Here is a 21,160-nt window from a genome sequence, read left to right as displayed (position 1 = left end):
ATGTTTTATTTAAACGTTCTTGGCCTAAATGTTAAACCAAAAACGTTCTTGGCATAAATGTCCTTAGTCTAAAGTTTTCACCTAAACGTTTTTGGTCTAAATGTTTCACAAAAACGTACTTAGTTTAAAGGTGTCAATAAAAAAAAATTCGTCTAAAATGGTCTTTTTCTAAAGGTTTCACTTAAACTTTTTTGGCCAAAATGTTTTTCACCTTAACGTTCTTGGTCAAAATGTTTCAATCAAACGTTCTTGGTCTAAGGTTTCATTGAAACATTTTTGGTCTAAATGTTTCCCTAAAATGTTCTTACTAAAACCCTTTTGGCCTAAAGGTTTTTACTAAAACGTTCTTGGCCTAGATATAGATATCATAAGATACTGCGCTGAAACGTTCATGGTCTTAACACTCTTTCTCCGTTTATGCTTTAGTATTTCCTAACGTTCTTTGTCGAAACGTTGCACTGAAAATTCTTGGTCTGAATGTTTCACTATAACGTTGTTGGTTTATGGTTTCCCTAGTTTATGCTTTGACTTTTGATAGACGTTCTTGTCTGTTGTGTCTTTTGAATATATTTTGTCTATGTGGTCAACTGTGTTACATTCTTGAACTTTGGTTTAGATAAAATGTTTTTGGTATATAATTCTCTTAAATGAATTGGTCCGGGTTGGTCTGGTCTTTAGTGAAAAAGGAACATGAGCTAAACCAGATATTTGTTTGTTATATAGTGAATTAACAAAACACTTTTAAAAAGTAAGAAAATTTAATGGTAAATTATATAATATAAATATTACAACATAATACTGACGTAAGCAAATACTGTTAAACAATATATTGTATACTCTTTTTAAGTACCTTGAGCAAAACATGCGATACAGATAGTGAATATGTACTTTTTTTCTCCAAAACGAGACGAGTTATTTCCCTTGGTTGCGAACAATTCCAAATCAAACTGCAATAATAATTCTGTAAATCTGTCGGACCTTTCCAAAAGCGGTTTATTCAAATATAAAAGGAAAATTTAGTTCATAACAAGAAGTGATAAGATGAGATAAAGTTAAAAAGTTCTAGTTAAAACTCGGTATTTTATTATACGAGTAAACTGCCTTGTGTTTTGTTGGGTTCTGTATAGCAAGTTTTCTCGCTCGTTCGTTGGAACTCATCATGGGCAACTCTTCTACAGCAGGTACTGAAAGAAACAAATAAGTACTATTATTATTATTATTATTATTATTATTATTACATAATTGAGACTATTTGAAGTTCTGTATTTATTTACTGAATATGTTTATATATTTACCAAGCTGTATTTAACCAAAAACACACACAACTTGCTTTTTGAGAGAGAAAAAATCCGCCATGGATTAAGTCCTTTGCGAGGCTTATTTATTTCCATTTCTGGTTAACGTCAGTTTGCCGTTTTTGTACATTTATAAAATGTTCAGGAGGACAAATCAAGACAATACTGTCGAAATCAAGTTCCTATTATCACGTTTCCTATACCAAAAAAAACAACAATTAAACAAATTTTTGTTATTGTGTCCCAAAGAAAAAGCTGATCGCCCGCTAATACTGGAACATTCTTCTCTATGATCATTTATAAAACAATGAATGATATAAATGAAATAAGTTACACAGATAGCGGACTGTTCATTAATGATGCATCATCTATACTTAAACCTAGTGACATAAAATCCTAGAGAAATTAAATAAGTAATAATGATAGTCTATTTTTTCTTTCTTAAATCGATTGTCACCTAGGGAAATGACAGACATGTTCAGAAAAAAAAAGAAAACTGTACAAGATATGAATAAATCTTGAGGAAAATCGTAAATGACAATCACGGACAAATATATTGATTCAAATATTATATTAATTCATTCTTTCTTTAAAGTTATAAAACAGTAAAATTCCAAATAAGAAGCAAATAAAACGATGAATATTCTGAATAAAGTCAAGAAAATGCCAAAATAATACTTATTAATCCCTTAAACACCGATAATGCATTCAGAAGTAATCCAAATGCACACATTTTGATACAAACCGATCAACTGGGATATAAGACTTCTAAATCAATTTATAAAATTTAGCACGAGACTGAACTAGATTTATATCAATAAATATACACTAAACTATTGCCCAACCCTTATTTGTTGTAAGCGTGATTATATAGAAATAATTGAACTAAATTATGTCGGGTTATTAAAACATCTTTTTGTATTCAGTATAATGTACATGTATATGAAATATAAAATATTAGATATGAGTGGGGTGATCCCGACCCCCTAATACTTGTTACGAACCCCTAATACTTGTTACGAACCCCTAAAACCTGTCACGGGGTGGATAAACGGGCTAACTTAGTTGGGCCTTCAAAAAAAGTTTTTCAGTCCGCTTCTAACGTGTACATACAAGTGTCATATCAGGAAACATGGCCGGGGCCACAATGAGACTCATACTCGTCATAGTATACTAAACTTACACTGTACACCTTGAGCTGCCTCACGACCTTGTCTTGCAGTCTCGAAATCAAAACCTCTGTTAGCGGAATACAGTTGTCGGCGGAGATGTGGTCTATATGGAGATTGAGCGTGTAAATTCTGGTTGAATTGTTCTTCGTCATATACGGAAACAAGACCTGTTTAATACAAACAGTTGATTTATCAGGCCCAAGAGCGATGTGAAATATAAATAGTTTTCAAATTATGAAAAGAACAACTTCAAACGCAGTAAATGTTATCTAATTTACATTTATCTGCGAATTGACATGAAAGATTTAGTGAAACTTTTAGATCCTAACCTCGTTAATGACTTGTTACTTTTTGTGTCGCCTTGAAAAGGCGACATATAGGGGCGTCGTAGTCGGCGTCCCCTAAAGCTTGTCTGGAGCATAACTCAGTCACTTCAAGTCTGATTGTCTTCAAACTTGGTATGCAAGCTTGTTTCATTAACCCAAAGTGCAGTGCACAAGGACCGGTACTCTGCACTTCTTAATTTTTGAGTTATTGCCCTTTGTTAAATTTCATACTTTAATTTTGTCCGGGCCATTTCTCTTCAACTATAAAAGCTATGGACTTGAAACTTCAAAGGATGATAGATCTCATTAAGAAGAAGTGCAGTGCACAAGAACCGGTACTCTGCATTTTTTAATTTTTTAGTTATTGCCCTTTGTTTATTTTCATACTTGTTTTTTGTCCGGGCCATTTCTCTGAAAGTATAAAAGCTATGGACTTGAAACTTCATAGGATGATAGATCTTATTAAGAAGAAGTGCATTGCACAAGAACTGGTACTCTGCATTTCTTTTCTTGAGTTATTGCCCTTTGTTAATTTTCATATTTTATTTTTTTCCGGGCCATTTCTCTGAAAGTATAAAAGCTATGGACTTGAAACTTCATAGGATAATAGATCTCATTAAGAAGAAGCGCAGTGCACAAGAACCAGTACTCTGCATTTCTTATTTTTTGAGTTATTGCCCTTTGTTAATTTTCATACTTTGTCCTGGTCATTTCTCCTAAACTATATTGTTCACAAGGCGACATATCCGACTCGCGGAGTTCTAGTATTACAGTACATGTGTACTTAATATGTATCGCATTTTAATAACTTTTAAACGGCAGATTCAAAAAAGCAGCATTGTTAGCGTGTTTTATATTCTATATCAACAACAAAGCCAATATCAACAACAATGGAAAACAACAACATTAACAACACGTACCATCAACATAACAAACACGACTACCAGCATGACCTAGAACTTCTTTAATATGTCTCCAGCTACCACCGATCCTACCCTGACGTAATCTACAATCATTAGATGTAAATTAAATTATTAATGACAAATATTTATCATTGAAATCCGACGGTATACTTTTACATATTTCCATACAAAAAGTCTAAATACAAAAAATTGTCAAATATTGTTTTTTATTTTTTTTATTTATTTATTCTAAGCTGTTAAGTCTGAGGTTGGTAATACTGTTATGGCGACTGCCCTCATTTTTACTGGGCAAAAGTAAAGAGAAGACAATTTTGTAAGTCTTGGGAAAGTATAATGTTCATACGTTTGGATATGATTGAAAAACTCGTGAAAAATTGTCATGTTTATTTGCTCGTCGGTTAATCAAATTATACATGTACAGTAGTTACAACTCCTTACGGATCTTGTCTGAAATTTCAATTTCTTATAACAACGTTACTAAACTTGTATAGTACCTAGGAAGTCCTGGGTTGGGAAATCTGTAAGCTATTTGATTTGTAAGATCGGCGTAGGATTCTCGGAATCTCACATTATAGTCATCTTTTTGTGTATTTGCTGGCATGTCTGTATCCTGTTTGAATATAAAAAAGACAACATTTATATATGCATAACCCTGGGTTGATATCTAATTCTAGTTATTGCATAGGAAGTCGGACAAAATATTAACCGTCGATTCCAAAATCGGGTTCGTCGGAAACATAGCTCAATATATCCTTATAATAAATGGTTAAGTGAACTACCATTATAGTCACCTTATCTCAATATATCTGAGCAAAATCTCAAATCTAAAAAATAAATTGTGAAAGTCAAATTGAGAAAAATCTCTATTTTTGAGTTGAGAAAAATCTCAGATTTCAGCTGAGACTTTTAACTTTGACGTATTTAACGGAAATGTTCCCCAAAACCAGGTGGTTCAGGGTTTATATGTATTACACTATATATATACATGTATATATTGTATGTTCATCAAAATTTCATATAAAATGTTGAATGTTGACAATAATTGATGGTTACAAATCAAGTCATTATTATATTGAAGATTATTTCTATATAATATAGTAACACACCCTTGGTGTATGTTTCCAATTACCGTCTGACCGTGTGACAGGGATTCCGGTACGACTGTCCCGACCTCCAGACGATTTTGTCCATTCGTTCATCTTTCCGTATGTTGTCCTGAAATTAGAAGGAAAATTGAATTAGATATTTGGAAAATGCAATCTTTAGACTGTTACCATTGTATTAAAATGAGCATAAAGGGGAAGAGTTGGACGATATCTTACTATGGTGACATGGAAAACGAGTGGTAAAGATGTTGTAAAGATGAGTCGACCTAAAATCAGTCATTTATAATTTGAAGCAAATTGGCCACAGCTTTTCCTTGCCATTTTAAAAATGATAAAACATGTAGGTAATGCTGCACTTTGCTACTTTCAAATCCAGACGTTTTTTATTACAGATATAGCAACAACGTATTAAATTATTGAAGAAATTAGTTATCTGAGAATGTTCATTAAAACCACAAAGACAAACAATATTGTAACAACCAGTGAAATAACTCAATAAAATGTTTTCTTGTAATAGTCATACAAGTACCCTTACCCTGCTGGTGACACGTGAATAAATTTACCCGTGCGCCCAGTGTATGGCACGATTAGTTCGTGCATTGAGTACTAGACTAATGGTATTTTAAACTAAATTTGATCACTTTATATTATATATGTCTGAGGAATTAGTTTACCCTTCAAATGCTTCAGCATTGATGATGGAAATTAATAACTTCTTTTGCTAATTCCTATTATTTTACTCTTATATAATAAATGCATCATTTCTTAATGTCCACAATATATTCTACATTGTAAATCAGGCCCCGTGTTCACAAAGATTTAAGGATCAGGATCAAGATCAGGATCAAATTGAAAACCTCTAATATTCTTCATTTTTTATCCTCATAGATTAAATATCTAAAATTAATTTGATAAAACTGGACTTGCAGTAGCAAATTAATGAAATTTTAGAATAAATTTATTGTTATTTTTACAAGATACGGACATTTTACAGTTGATCCAAATATTGATCCTGATCCTAAAATTGATCCTTATTTTGATCCGAATATTTTTGTATTTGTTTTGTTATTTGTTAATTTTATTCCAAATAGTTTGATTTCTTTGCAAATCAGCAGTTTTTTACATTTTGAATATTTACTATTTTATTCCAGCAAAACACAATAAATTTTAGTAACATAAAACAATGGAAATAAAATCAGGATCACTTGATCCTGATCTTTTCTTTGTGAACACGGGGCCAGGTTATTCATACACACCAAAAAAAAATGTAAAAATAAACAAACAAACATTTTAGCGATTACATGTATTACGTTTCTTGAAACGACTTTGAATAGTGATATTTTACTTAAATAGATAATATTCCAACATTTTTTACATTGCAATGTGTATGACACGTTTCTTTAAAATTATTTTTGTTTTAATTCATTTTTTACCTATAACTTTTATTCCTATCCATATAATGAGCAATTTTAAACAATTCATCTTCAATAGGTACAGTAATCCACAATGATTCTTTCCGATCGGGTAAATTCCATACAGAATCTTTCGGATGTTTTAAATGTTCAAATGTATATTTTGGTGATCCGTCGGATTTCGTCGGTATTTCTATAGTGCCTAGCCGTACCCGTTTCTCTAAAATATTTGGTGATACAAGTTTTACCATTTTTAATGATAAGTCAAAATATCTTTTGCCTCGTGACCTTTATTGTAATCCTGCGATCCCGACCTTTTTTTATTCCTTCACTTAATTAATGCATTTTGCATGTCAGAAGTCATAAAAAATCACTTTAATTTAAATATAACATGTCATATCATCTTTGTATAAAAAACGCTTGTTTTATGTACATTTAAAACGTTTGGGTTAGCTAGATCCACCCTCCATATGTAACCAGGCGCGACTATAGATAAACTAAAAGACAACGCGTGACCTTAAGGTAGCCCGTCTATATTCAAGACAGACTAGTCTGTGATAACATTTGTATAGTCAATTATCAGTTAAAGTTAAGTTGATTAACATACCCGTTAAAGAATGGAAGGATTGCAGGCAGATTTTAAGCAGGCCAATGTCTTGCATTGAAGTCCGTACTAAAATTTAAACATTTTGATTGAAATCTTAATAGGTCAAAAACAATATTTATATTCCCTTTATGGTCATAAAAGTTTTACATTATCAGAAAGTGTGTGTTTTGATAGGTATTCAAGCAGCACGTATTGCGACCATTAGAGCATTTCACACCCAGACCAATAAAGAATTTCACACCAAGGTCATTTAAGCAGCACACAACCAGACCATTAAAGTAGAACGCACCCAGGTCATTAAAGCAGCACATACCCAGATCATTAAAACAACACAAATCAATGCCATTAAAGCTTCACACACCCATTCCATTAAAGAAGCACACAACGAGACCATTAAAGCAGTACACATCCAAATCATTAAAGCCGCGCGCATATCCAGACCATTAAAGCAGTCAACATTAAGACAATCAAAGCAGTACAAACCAAGACAATTAAAGCATCACACCCAGACAACTAAAGCAGTACACATCCAGATCATTTAAACAGCAAATATCCAGACAATTAAAGAAGAACATATCCTGACCATTAGAGCAACACATCCAGGCCATTAAAGACGCACACATACAGACCATTAAAGCAGCACATACTTAGACCATTAAAGCGGCACACAGCGTGACCAAGTGTACAGATCCACACATCATGTCTAAACTTTTCATTACAATATAACCAATGGGGTACGATAATTATATTGAAAATAAATAACTCAATCATTTTCAGCAAATGAATACATATTGTTTATTGTAATTTTTCATACAATACTCAAGCAGGCAAAATATTTTCTTTAAATAAGTCATTATCGTAGAGGTGAACAGCTTTAAAAAGTTTGATATAATTTTTTATCTGACATTGGCAAAAGATTGTTATAATTTGAAATTATGAAATAGATTTTACAACTTTAAACCTGAAATTATATGTTGATCCACCTTAAACGTTTTTATCATTTTAAACTAAAGCTACCACACAGATAACAATACAGTCTGTCTACCACTGACATTAAACAAGAACAAAACGTTTTATAGTATCACAATGTATTGAAACACTGTAAATATTTGATGAATTGTTAACATGTACTCGATGTTCATTATGCATATTAGATCTTTTGTTTTTTTAGAGAGATCGGATTGTTAACTGAATAATTGTACAATCAATATTACATACTGTGAATTATTCGATATATTGAACGCTGATACAAAGAATTTTAAACCAAGACGTACATGTCGGTCTGTCAACACATAAAAAGGTGCAATCTGACAAAATGACGTTCCTATTCAAAAATGTTTTATTAAAACATTTATGGTCTTTTTAAACTTGTCTTATTTATTAATATACTTATTTAGTTGCATATAATTTTGTAAATTACAAAAGGCTTAATACAAGAAGGTCTTTAAGAAGGCTATCATTTTACTGATTATATAAAGTACGCGCACGTGGGCCACAATGACTAGTCTCCCTTGTCTAGATAAACGCCATTTGCATTTTCAGCATGCGTTAACATGGCAGTATTTTTAGGATACTTAACAATTCGATTTCATCTATGGCAAATAAATATGAAAGAATTCCATTTTAAATTTTCATTTAATTTTAGAACCTTGACTCCAGTTCATTCAGTTAATATTCCATTAAACTCTTTTAGTCAAAATATATACGAAATGAAAAATAAACAAAGTAAGCGCATGCAAAACTATATAAAAAGAAAAGAAAAGCAAAGAATTCAATACACTCTATAAAATCTTTCTTCTTTTTGTTTCTTCAAAGACACGAAATTCATATTAATGATTACAAATAAACTGTCAACGTCAAAACCAATCAATCAGTTTTATAGGCAGTTTTATTCAAGTTATAAAACATTAAACTGTTAAAGAACTTGGTAATAGTCGCGTACACCACTTCAAAACCATTCAATTACAAATCTTATACAAAACTATCACATAAATAAGAAAAAAATATCGAGAGGAAAACAAATAAAACAGACATTGTAAAATCGATATTTAAAAGGAACAAAATCAATACTAGTGATTAGAAACTAATCTTTAAAAACATTGGTAAGTACAACTGTGTTAATCTTAAGGATTTATAGATAATCTACACCGACCACGTCCGACTGATTTACTATAGAAGTGATCAATTTTTTATTTGTTTAATCGAAATTTTCACGGTGAAGATGTTTGAAGAGGCCCTATATCACATGTTAAACAAATATTCGTCTATCCCACTGTATAAATTGTTTGTTTAACACAGATTATTGTTAAAATAAATTTACTTTGGGTGGCAGACATGCGACATATACATGTAAGAGTAAAGTATTTCAGGTGCAACGAGCACTGTGACATTTTTATTTTCATTCCCTACTTGTATGTAGCAACTAGCATGCTTTGCTTTTTGATCTAAAAATAATTTTATTAAATGATGTGAAAAAGTAACCTTGATGAAGCTAAAGCATAGACGAACATGTTTTGGTTGTATCAAGAAAAGATAAAGTCCATTATTTGTTTATTCATTCATTCATTCATTCATTCATTCATTCATTCATTCATTTATTTATTTATTTATTTATTTACTCATTCATTCATTCATCATTCATTTATTTATTTGTTTATTTTTATCTATTTATTCATTCATTCATTCATTCATTCATTCATTCATTCATTTATTAATTTATTTATTTATTTACTCATTTATTCATTCATTCATCATTCATTTATTTATTTATTTATTTGTTTATTTTTATCTATTTATTCATTCATTCATTCATTCATTCATTCATTCATTTATTCATTCATTTACTTATGCAAATACGCATGCTATATTGAAACATTTTCTCAAAAATACTGAGGTTGTGACTTCCTACGGCGCAAGATCTAGATAAAAAGTTGTCGGAGACTAATTCTGTTTATACGTTGATAAATATTTGTTTATGTTTATACTTATATATCTTAATAATTTATCTTAAATGAAGTTCTTTATTATTCTGATCTGACAATTTAATGTCAAACAAATCTGAAAACTATATTAGAGAGTATTCCAGTTAAATTGTTTCTGTTCAATTATAGAAAATACCGTTTTTGGCAACTAGTTACTGTATGCTGCACGCATAACTCGAGTTCTGCTGTAACATTAAAAGAGCTCCAGTTTTTGACATAACAGGACGGGATGCTTTCGAGATTTGTGTACAATTTAATGTAGATCAAAACCGAAGACTTGTGTGAAAAATATCAGGTCATTAGCTTACTCCGTTTCCCTTTGTGGTAGAGGGGGTGCCTATGCATCAGAATTGCCTGCGATATCATAAAGAGTCGACTAAATGGGTTCGAATTACTGCTTGCAGTATATGCATGTCGTAGCTCCAGCAGGTGTTGACCGCAGGTGTTGCTTTAAGTTGTAACACCCGAGGGGTTTTTTTTTCTTTCTTTTTTTTAGAATAAAAAGTAACTTAATTCAAATTCAGGCTAAGAATCGCAAAAAAAATAACTAGAACAGATTTAATTCTGTATTTCTTATCATTTTTTTATCATTTTTCTGTTTATAGGCCTCAGTTGACCTTTGTAAGAATTTCCGATTTTATGCTTTTAGACTGTTCGATGTCCGTAAGTGGAGTTCTTTAATATAACGTGTTGAAATATTACATTGATTCAAACAATGTGATTTTCATACTTTTGTTCTTGAATATTAAATGAGAAATTTATTGAATTTTCTAAACGTTTAAGCAGTAAAATACGTCCACGTGACTGTAACGAATACTAGTAACTTGTAACAGTGACCTCTATAAGTCATATAGATAAATATCTCCTTACAAGAGCTCTTCTCAAATATTTTACTTACTATTTTAACTTTATGAATGACTGACATAAATTATATGAATTACAAAAATGCCATACCTTGAATAACACTCATCCATTTGTAAATATATATTACTATCAACTTTCAATTTAGAAAACAGAATAGAATGTGAACAAAAGACTTAAATGGGGCGATTAAACTACTAGAAAATAAAAACCTTTTGGATTAATTTGATAGGTTTAAGTATTGAAATATTTTGACGTGGGGGTTTAAATTATTAATGATTTCTTTATATCAGTCGTTATTATGTATTTTCCTAAGTTCTATTGATTTGTTTTTTTACTATTTTCATGGATTTTTTTTTCTCTTTGGTTACATAACCAAATGCTTAGATTTATTCATAAATCTAAATAAATGAAAATATGTACTTTCTAAATCTTCAAATATATTCATTTATTTATAACGTTTTACATGTACACCAATCTTTCGGTAAAACTTATGTTTTCCTATCAAAAATACAATTTTATGTGGTTATGTAAATGAGACCTCTTACTTATATATCTTTATAGATACACTTTTTTTTTAACTTTAACTTTTTATTTGAATGAATTCCCTTTTAATTTTGTGTATTGACTGAATTTAGAGGGAAGTAGACACTAGTGAAAATACGGAAAATATGTTTCACTGCAGTGGTAAATATATCTTTACAGTGAAAATTATATGGAAAATGAAAATATACATTTTATTTCATCAATACTTCTCAATATTTTGTTTATAAGTATATAATAGATTTACTTGTTACATTTTTTAAAGCTGTCCTCGTAATCTAACACAAAATCGTGCACAAAAGAGTAAGTAAGTTGACTGTTATTCTATAATTGATAATACTGAATTAATGTATTTCCATTTGCCAGTATTTGATATAGCCAGTAATCCAAGATTTAAAGTTAAATCGAGTCACACTAAACTGTTGGGCTTTTATCTCTTATCGATACAGAATCAATCATTATTTCAAGACACGACAGTATATAGACCGATTAAAGGCCTATTATGCACCTGGAATGCTTTTAATTTTATTTTATTTCTAAAAAATTCGTTTTTTTTAATTTTGGTGTACTTTTATTATAGTATCAAAAAGTTACTCATTGGCAAATTAACTGAAACATCTTTTTCATATGTTGCTTTTTGCTTTTTGAATAAGTATTTGTTTGGTCAAAATACTACTTTGTTAACATTTCGCTAATTTATGACAAATTGTATTACTTTTATCGCTACTTTCTTCAGGTTACAATCATATACATGTAATATTTTCATACACCATTTTTAAACATAATAAAATTCATGTTTGTCTTTTCTAAAGAAGTAAAAAAGCTAAAACACAAGAGTTTTTAATAAATCAAACTGCTTGATCAAAGTTGTTAAAACTGTTTAAATTTCCGTTTTGAAATAGAATCGATTTCCATAGCCTTAAACTTTTTTTATTAACAAGGTAACTTGAAGTGTTGATTTTAAGCAAAATTGTCTATATTTGATCACGGATTCATATTACAAATATAAATCCGTGATTTGATAAAGCGTTAATAACGCTTTTTGGACTTGCAAACCGATTGTTACTTTTATTCGACTAACTTTGCAACGAAAAGTATCATAATAAATAAGTAAATAAATAAATGATCAAATGTATGTACTCCGACATGAAGGTTTGTAGAGTAAACTTTTCTTACAACGTGAAATAATCCCAGGATTATTTGCTTAATCCAGTTAGCCTTAAGATTATATCTACTCTCGAAATACTGTATTTTCGTTCTATTTGTCTTTTATGATACCTACTTCCGTTTATTTATCTCCTTCTGCAGCACGTGACCCCCATGTGGCCGGTTAGATATGTGTGGAACTATCGTTTCCCGTTCTGCATTTGCGTTTATATTCATATTTGGATATCTTAAGTTATCATTTGGATATCTTAAGTTATCGTTTGTTGCTATTGTGTGTGTCCACTCGAGTGTATTTAACGTCATCCAGTTTGTGACGTTATTTCCAGTTTCAGTTTCAGTTTTTATTAAACCAAGGCATATAATATGCAACTGGTTATAACAACAAACAAACAGAAAAATAACAGTCAAAAATCACTAGTATCACAATATAAAAATACAAATATGACTAGCTTAATAAACAAAAAGGAGATCATATTGTTCATTTCAAGTTCTGAATTCAATACGACATGTATTTTATATTGTAACAAATGAGAACGGAGAATGAGAAGTATTACTTATCTAAATTTTAACATAATGTTTTTACAAAATAAAGATAATTTTAGAAGAATATTTTTATCACAACTATTCATCAATGTGTCAAGTTTAAAAATATTGGGATGAGTGTAAAACCTGGGATGAAGAGATTTACGTCTTATGTCATTAAAGTACGAACATTCAAATAAGTAGTGAAATTCATCACCAATAGGTTGATACGGACATAAGGAACAGACCCTATTATTATGATCAATTGCCAAGTGTCTGCCTTTTTCGATTGGTAATAGGTGATTCATTGTTCTAAATTTACATAAATATTTGCCTATGTCAAAAGGAAGTACATCTAGATATTTTTCAAAACAATGAGTATTTTTATATGTACGATACACTAAACACTTAGAGGATGTGTCAATAGTACTATGCCAATCTTGTAAAAATTGATCTTGTAGTCTAAGCTTCACAACATTTTTAAAGTGATTAATATTATCTACCTTCTGTAAATGAAAATATTCTGACATGCCAAGATTACTAAGTGTTTCTTTCACAAAATTTATCCATTTAGAATTAACAATATTCCTAGAGGACAAAGACAACATTGTTTTATAAAGAAGTTTACATATCTTATTTTCCTTAGCATTTATAATTTTACTCCAGAAACACAAAACTCTTGCTTTCACTTGTAAGGCTAATGGGAATATGCCTAACTCACCATAAACCATACAATTAGGTGTAGAAGCTTTTAAATTCAAAATAAATTTACAAAAATACAACTGAAATTTCTCTAGAATTTGAACTTGTTCGAATCTCCAAACTTCACTTCCATAAAGAAGAATAGGTACAACCATAGAGTTAAATAAATGTAGTTGCAAAGAAATTGGTAAACACAATTTACGTGACTTTTGGATCACAGAAAACATTGCTCTTCTAGCATTATCAACAAGAATTTTCTTTGATTTCAAAAATTTACCATTATAATTAAAAAGTACTCCAAGGTAAGTAAAGTTATCTACCAAATCAAGCTTTTTACCATTGTACATGAAATCAAAGTCATCCTTAGGTTTTGACTTACTAAAAACCACTACTTTAGTCTTAGCTTCATTTACAACAAGATTCCACATATTACAGTACTCACTCATAGCATTTAAGGCATCTTGCAAATCAGTTTTGCTTTCTGCTAAAAGCACTGTATCATCAGCATATAACAGAAGAAACAATTTAACATAAACATCAATGACATCGTCACTAAGACATTCCCGAGTTGCGTTAGAGATATTTACAAGTCCTGTATATTTATTAGATACAAATTCTGACAAATCGTTCAAAAAGATAGAAAACAAAATTGGTGAAAGATTTTCACCTTGACGTACACCGGTATAACTACTAAAGAAACTAGTCAACTCACAGTTTACTTTAACACAAGATTTAGCCTTACTGTACATATTGTGGATTATACCAAGACACTTACCATCAATATTATGTGACAAAAGTTTGTGCCATAAATGAAGTCGATTAACAGAATCAAATGCCTTCCTATAGTCAACAAATGCACAGTAAAGCTTTTTATTACAACTTAAATAATAATCAATTAACATCTTTAAGGAAAACATATGATCAGTAGTACCATATTGTGACCTGAACCCAGCTTGTTCTTCGTTAAGTAAATTGTGGCATTCCAAATACTCATTCAGTCTCTTATTTAGTATGTTGGTAAATAATTTGCCAAAACAACTTAAAATGGTAATCCCTCTATAATTGTTGGGGTCAGATTTGTCACCCTTATTTTTATATATAGGATTAATAATACCCTGACTCCAAATATCAGGAAAAATACCTGAATCCAAAATAACATTAAACAATAAACAAATAACATTTAAAACAGATTCATTATTTACATTTTTTAGATATTCATTTAATATATTATCAAACACAGAAGGACTTTTATTATTTTTTAATTTTTTTACAACTTTTTTAATTTCCTCAATAGTTATTTCTGCATTTAGGAAGCTATTATTACAACTTATATTCTCAAGATCTAAATCATCTAAATTGTCAATATCTAGATCAGATTCATTTAATTTAACAAAATGTTCAAGAAAGACTTCTTTCGAAATATTATTCACAGTATCCCTGCTGTCCGTGCAGTATCTATTTAACAAATTCCAAAAAGCTTTTGGGTCTGACGACTTTAACCCAAGTATCCTTTTATTAATATTATCTTGATAAGACTTAATTTTCTTGTTTATCATCTTTTTATAAGATTTTCCACTAGACACCATTGATTGGAAGTTAGTATCAGTCTTATTTCTTCTATAATAATTCTTATCTGACAAGTATGTTCTTCTTGCTACTTTACAATCATCATCAAACCACTCTTTCTGACGTGATTTCTTACGTCTTTTAGTACTTTTTTGTACAGTATTTTTCACATCAATAATCAAGTGACAGCTATCAGCAGCATTATAAAATAGTTGAGAAACTTTCTCAGTAAAGTTATTAATAGTATTATCACAATAAGTTTTACTTGTCAACAATTCTGAGAGTTCTACTTGTAATACAGAAACACTGTCTAAATCAAAACTATTTTTAAACACATCATTCACAGCTTTATCCCATATGGGCTTTTTAACAGTAGCACCACTGTCATGAATATCAGTGACACATGAACTATTTTGTGTTAAACATAAAATAGAATCAAACTTAATACAAAAAGAAATGTTATTATGAATATCCGATAAAATGGGGTCAAAATCGCAAATTTCAAAATCAACAATATTTGGAAAAACACATGGTGAAAGTAAAACATAATCAACTAAACTTGTATTTTTACAAGTAGTTCGACCAACATGAAGGTCACTACCACATCTACCATTAGCTATCAACAAATTTATGGACTTGCATAAGTCAATCAAACGGTTACCAAAATTGTTTACATTACTACTATCTTTGGAAGATCTATCCAATGTAATACCATTATTTAACAGGTTAACAATAGACAGCTGTTGTCTAGTAATACCATCAAAGTTTGTATCCAATATGTATTTATCAAATTCAATATAATCTTTAAGTGTACCTGTTTTAGCATTAAAATCACCCATCAAAACAAAGCTGACTTCACCATACATAGTTATAATATTCCGTGAGACAACGTCACATAACAACATTGACGTCTGTGATGTATTTTAACGTCATGACGTTAACACATTTTGTACAATTAATAACTTGGAAGCAAAATAACTGACGGCATATAGAGGATATTGAATGAGTGTAAGTTTTTTAATACTGAATTTATTGCACGAGTTGAATAAAATTATATTATGCGAGCCTCTGGCGAGCATAATATTATTTTGTTCAACGAGTGCAATAAATTCAGTAATGAACTTACACGAATTTAATATTCTATTTATTACATACCAAAAATAAAAACCGTTTAAAGTGAAATAAGAGTCATTTTTCATTGACGCGCCTATAGTATAACTCTAACATTAGCGCGTCTTTACACTATGTTTGTATAACGCTAATGACGTCACGTCAAAATATATGTACGGCCGTGCAATACCATATTTACGGAGTCACAAAATCGGCACGGGTGTGTGATAAATAGAGGATATTAAATGAGTGTAGTTTAATACTGAATTTATTGAACGAGTTGAATAAAATCATATTATGCGAGCCTCTGGCGAGCATAATATTGTTTTATTCAACGAGTTCAATAAATTTAGTATTGAATCTACACGAATATAATATTCTATTTATCACATATATAAAATATGACCAGTAAACTGTTAAAATGAGTAATTTTTTAATGACGCGCCTACAGTGTAACGCTAACATTAGCGCGCTTTAACGCTATGTTTCTATATAGCGCAAATGACGTCATTTCAAAGTGTTATTACACTAGTGTAATATCGTTTTTATTACATGGCTTTATTACACTCCTGCGCCGCGGTTTATGTGATAAATCTAAATATGTATTCTGTAACTGAATGGAATTTTAACAGATATCTTAACTCATGTTACAATTGACATCTGATAACAAATCATAAAAAGTATCTTTTTTCTTAAGTAAAACCAAAACTTTCTTTCATTTTTCAACATGTTCAGCATAGAGCTACATGAAAAACCTTATGACCTATCACCGGGTCAAACAAAAACCTACCATGGTCGTTTAGGTAATTCCAAATCCTCCCACAGATATGCCGGTGTTATTGTCCTCGGTGCAGCCGCCATTACTTCCGGTAACAGTTCTTGTATGGTGTATAATGTAGATAATTCAAAATCCAAAATTTACATTTTAAAGAGAAACTATCCTTTTTATAAAGTAATTTTAAATTTAACTGATAACTATAACCAAGTTTGTATCTTCACTTTACAATACAGTTTAATTCGTGAACCGTCTTAGCAGTTTAATTTATACATACAAAGTGTTATAAATTGCAAACCCGTATTTCTATTATACTGTATAAAATAAATTGAATGTTTATGACATGGCCTTCTACAGGAATCGTTTCAATGCCCTTAAATAGAATATGTTTAACAATGATAAGAAAAAAATCAATCGAATCGTTTGCGGTTTTATAAAATACAACAGCGTAGCAGGAAAGATAATATACAGTGCACAATTTTATCTAAATATTCTGACTAAGTGCTTTGAAATAAGCAATTATGAAAATATAAAATCATTCTTAAAAGATTATTAGTATTTCATATAAAGTATGTTTAAAAATGATTACCGGACAGTATATTTGCTATAATTGAAATGATTCTTGTAAGTGGTCCTATTTTCTTCTTGAGATCTAATTAATAGCCATGGAATAACGCTAGCTTTTAGACTCCCCTCCCCTCATCCCGTGACCTACATTCAGCACTGATTAAATTATCATTATAATTTTTATGCAATGATAATAAAGGGTATAACTTGTATCAGCTGAGATTATAACATGATGTTTTAGTACGAAAAGGTTTCACTAAAAAATGTAGTGCTTTAATTCGTGATAAGGGGTCTCCGTGGAGGGGTGGTTACTCCATTACGCAACGTGTAGATTCCTAAAGTGACTCCATTACGCAAAATGTAGATTTCTGCAGTAGGCAATGTGAAGATTTCTGCAGTGACTCCATTACGCGAACTGTACATTTCTGCAATGACTCCATTACGCAATGTGTAGATTTCTACAATGACTCCATTACGCAATGTGTAGAAACCTACAGTGACTCCATTACGCAATATGTAGATTTCTACAGTGACTCCATTACGCAAAGTGTAGATTACTGCAATGACTCCATTACGCAATGTGTAGATTACTGCAATGACTCCATTACGCAATGTGTATATTTCTGCAATGACTCCATTACGCAATGTGTAGATTCCTACAGTGACTCCATTACGCAATGTGTAGATTCCTACAGTGACTCCATTACGCAATGTGTAGATTCCTGCAGTGACTCCATTACGCAATGTGTAGATTCCTACAGTGATTCCATTACGCAATGTGTAGATTCCTACAGTGACTCCATTACGCAATGTGTAGATTCCTGCATTGACTCCATTCCGCAATGTGTAGATTCCTAAAGTGATTCCATTACGCAATGTGTAGAATCCTAAAGTGATTCCATTACGCAATGTGTAGATTCCTAAAGTGATTCCATTACGCAATGTGTAGATTCCTACAGTGACTCCATTACGCAATGTGTAGATTCCTACAGTGTCTCCATTACGCAATGTGTAGATTCCTGCAGTGACTCCATTACGCAAAATGTAGATTTCTGCAGTAGGCAATGTGTAGATTCCTGCAGTGACTCCATTACGCAAAATGTAGATTTCTGCAGTAGGCAATGTGTAGATTCCTGCAGTGACTCCATTACGCAAAATGTAGATTTCTGCAGTAGGCAATGTGAAGATTTCTGTAGTGACTCCATTACGCAAAATGTAGATTTCTGCAGTAGGCAATGTGAAGATTTCTGTAGTGACTCCATTACGCAATGTGTAGACCACTTCTACGCCCGTGATGTAAAAACTTAATATTTGACACTTATAACATAAATTAAACGATAAAACATGTGTAGAATTAATCATGTGTGCGAACCAATAAACTTGTAAAGATAAACTCTATCAAAAGCTTAATCTGTTTTACATATTTACAGTATAATTAGGACATAAATCAGTTATGTAAATCATTTGTTATCACAAATGTTCGAACCCTGATATCAAAACTTTTTGTCAGGAAATATATAAACTTTAGACGTATTGTAATTAGTATATTCATGAAATTTTCTCTTGCCTTTTTATAATCATTAACCTTTATGATTTTCACACCTGGTACATTGTATATACAATGAGTACATTTAATATAAAATGCAATTTATGCTATTACTTGTAATAGTTGTACAAAATCTACTTTATGCAAAATATGCATTCAAACGAGGTCAAATGTCAAAAGTTCAATGTTTCCCGTTATTATCGTTAAGTTTATAACGAATTGAAAAGAAAATATGCAAGTACAATCATGAAAATGCACCAATGATAATAAATAAATTTGTCACAGGCCATGCCGTTTATTACATCATGCACAGAATGCGCGGGTCCACATGAAACATGACATAGCATATCCGTACGTGAAATTGCAAACTGTACATGAAATAATGCACGAAAGCTCGTACATGGAGAATGCAATGGGTTTTTTATTTAAAAATTTTATTTTATTTTAAATTTGATGAATGAATTGATAAAAATGTTCAAATGATCAACACTTTACAGATATTCTAATTTAATAGTTTAATATTAATTAATATTTTATTTAATAGAAGCCAACGGTGTGTTTATAAGCTATAAGTATAAGCCTTGTGTTCTTATATCATTATTTATTTATTTATTTATTTATTTATTTACAATGTATTTATTTTCTTTGAGAAGCTATTAAAACCTCATAACTTATTGTTTACGTAGTTTATACTGAATCAAGGATCCATTTTATTGTATAAATCCGTTTCTTACAAAAGTAATTTCTCAGTAAAAACGTGTGTATGAGGGCTTAAAAATATACATGTATATGTTTATGGCACGTGAAACATACATGAATGTGTCAATTTGAAGACAAAAAAACGTGCACGAGAGAACGTTAAATACGTACATTAGAACATAAGATACATGTACACGCGCAGCGCGAGAAACTCGCTTTTGTGAAACAAATATCCAGTTTGTGTTTTGTCAGATATTCATTTTTCATTCTACGATAATTTTGTTTGTTTTGACTTTATCAGTAGATTAAAAATGAATCAATCTGTAAAAAAGTGTAAAGTTTTTTTAAAAAAAAAAGAGAAAAAGGAAAAAGTGACCCACTTACTTTGTTTTACTCAAAGGTCGTAATGCCTGTAACACGTGCTCGCTCGTGACGATTTCTGGATGTCCACTGTCGATAATAGGTAAAAGACACGCCATAATAAATAATTCCGCTTGCCTCCTGTGAATTAAAAAAAGTTATTGCGAAACAGTTGATATATATTAACAGAAACTTTATTTAATCTGATTACCGAATTTATAAATCTAATCTAAACTAGCACACATAAGTATTTAAATCATTCAATATGTTTTATAATCTGTAATTTGATACACTGTTAAACTTGTCCATTGTTTTAAACAAATTAAATATTCAACTATAATGTTACCTACAGATTGTCGACTCGTCATGTATATATTAACTCGGTCTATTGTATGTCTAGATTATTTGCAGTGAGAATTGTTAGAAGATATCTATGACAGACATTCTAGTAGATCTAACAAATGTTTCACTTTTAGTCTCGGACTGTCGGTACGTGACACTGTTTTATTACTTCGGATATCACGTGTCACGTTATTTCACCCCCTGCGATATTTTAAAATGATCATGATCCATTGAAGTTCTCTGCGTAGGTAACAGTAATTACAACATACATGTTTATGTGAATTTCTATAACAATAATTATACGACCACAAAATGCTTCAGTAAGATATATCTTACAGATTTGATTCAAGAATAAACGCCACTCAACTTTAGACAGTAAATACCTCAACTTGAGCAAGTTATTTCAAAACAAATTTATCAGTAAATAACACATTACGCCTTCAATGCGGATATTTTAAACCACAAATCATGCATTGATAATTTTCAAAATGTATCATTTAGAAAGTCTAAAAGAATAAAACAGAAAGGTCATTTTTGGGGAATCAAACAAGGGAAATAATTCCAGCATATATCTAAAA

At 30.6% G+C, this 21,160-nt stretch overlaps 1 protein-coding gene across 5 annotated transcripts; it reads right to left on the bottom strand.

Moving 5' to 3' along the window:
* Window positions 1-739: 739 nt before the first annotated feature.
* LOC132720500 (uncharacterized) lies at window positions 740-20,499 on the bottom strand. Of its 5 annotated transcripts, none has more exons than XM_060704654.1 (6): window positions 20,265-20,499; window positions 4,823-4,931; window positions 4,211-4,326; window positions 3,714-3,799; window positions 2,479-2,634; window positions 740-1,184 (listed from the first exon to the last, which is right to left on the bottom strand). In XM_060704654.1, exons 1-6 carry the CDS (start codon window positions 20,357-20,359, stop codon window positions 1,063-1,065), a joined length of 684 nt encoding a protein of 227 aa, XP_060560637.1. In that variant the 5' UTR covers window positions 20,360-20,499; the 3' UTR covers window positions 740-1,062. The 5 variants fall into 5 exon arrangements, with proteins under 5 accessions (XP_060560637.1, XP_060560638.1, XP_060560636.1 ...); XM_060704655.1 differs by lacking the exon at window positions 20,265-20,499 and adding an exon at window positions 17,084-17,414; XM_060704653.1 differs by lacking the exon at window positions 20,265-20,499 and adding an exon at window positions 12,509-12,706.
* Window positions 20,500-21,160: the final 661 nt, after the last annotated feature.

This window comes from Ruditapes philippinarum, unplaced genomic scaffold (genome assembly GCF_026571515.1).
Source record: "Ruditapes philippinarum isolate M1 unplaced genomic scaffold, ASM2657151v2 ctg1873_1_1_1_1, whole genome shotgun sequence".
Lineage (NCBI taxonomy): Eukaryota > Metazoa > Mollusca > Bivalvia > Venerida > Veneridae > Ruditapes > Ruditapes philippinarum.
The sequence above is the reverse complement of the archived record's forward strand: the minus strand, read 5'-3'. Positions and strand labels throughout refer to the sequence as shown.

Bases quoted from the DNA above. Each gene is read 5' to 3' on its own strand.
- LOC132720500 (XM_060704652.1), bottom strand. From the start codon at position 6,485: ATGGTAAAACTTGTATCACCAAATATTTTAGAGAAACGGGTACGGCTA. The intron at 4,327-4,822 runs GTGTGTTACTAT...ATATTCAAACAG, and splicing joins ATTGGAAACATACACCAAGG to GATACAGACATGCCAGCAAA. The intron at 2,635-3,713 runs GTACGTGTTGTT...TGTATTAAACAG, and splicing joins TCGTGTTTGTTATGTTGATG to GTCTTGTTTCCGTATATGAC.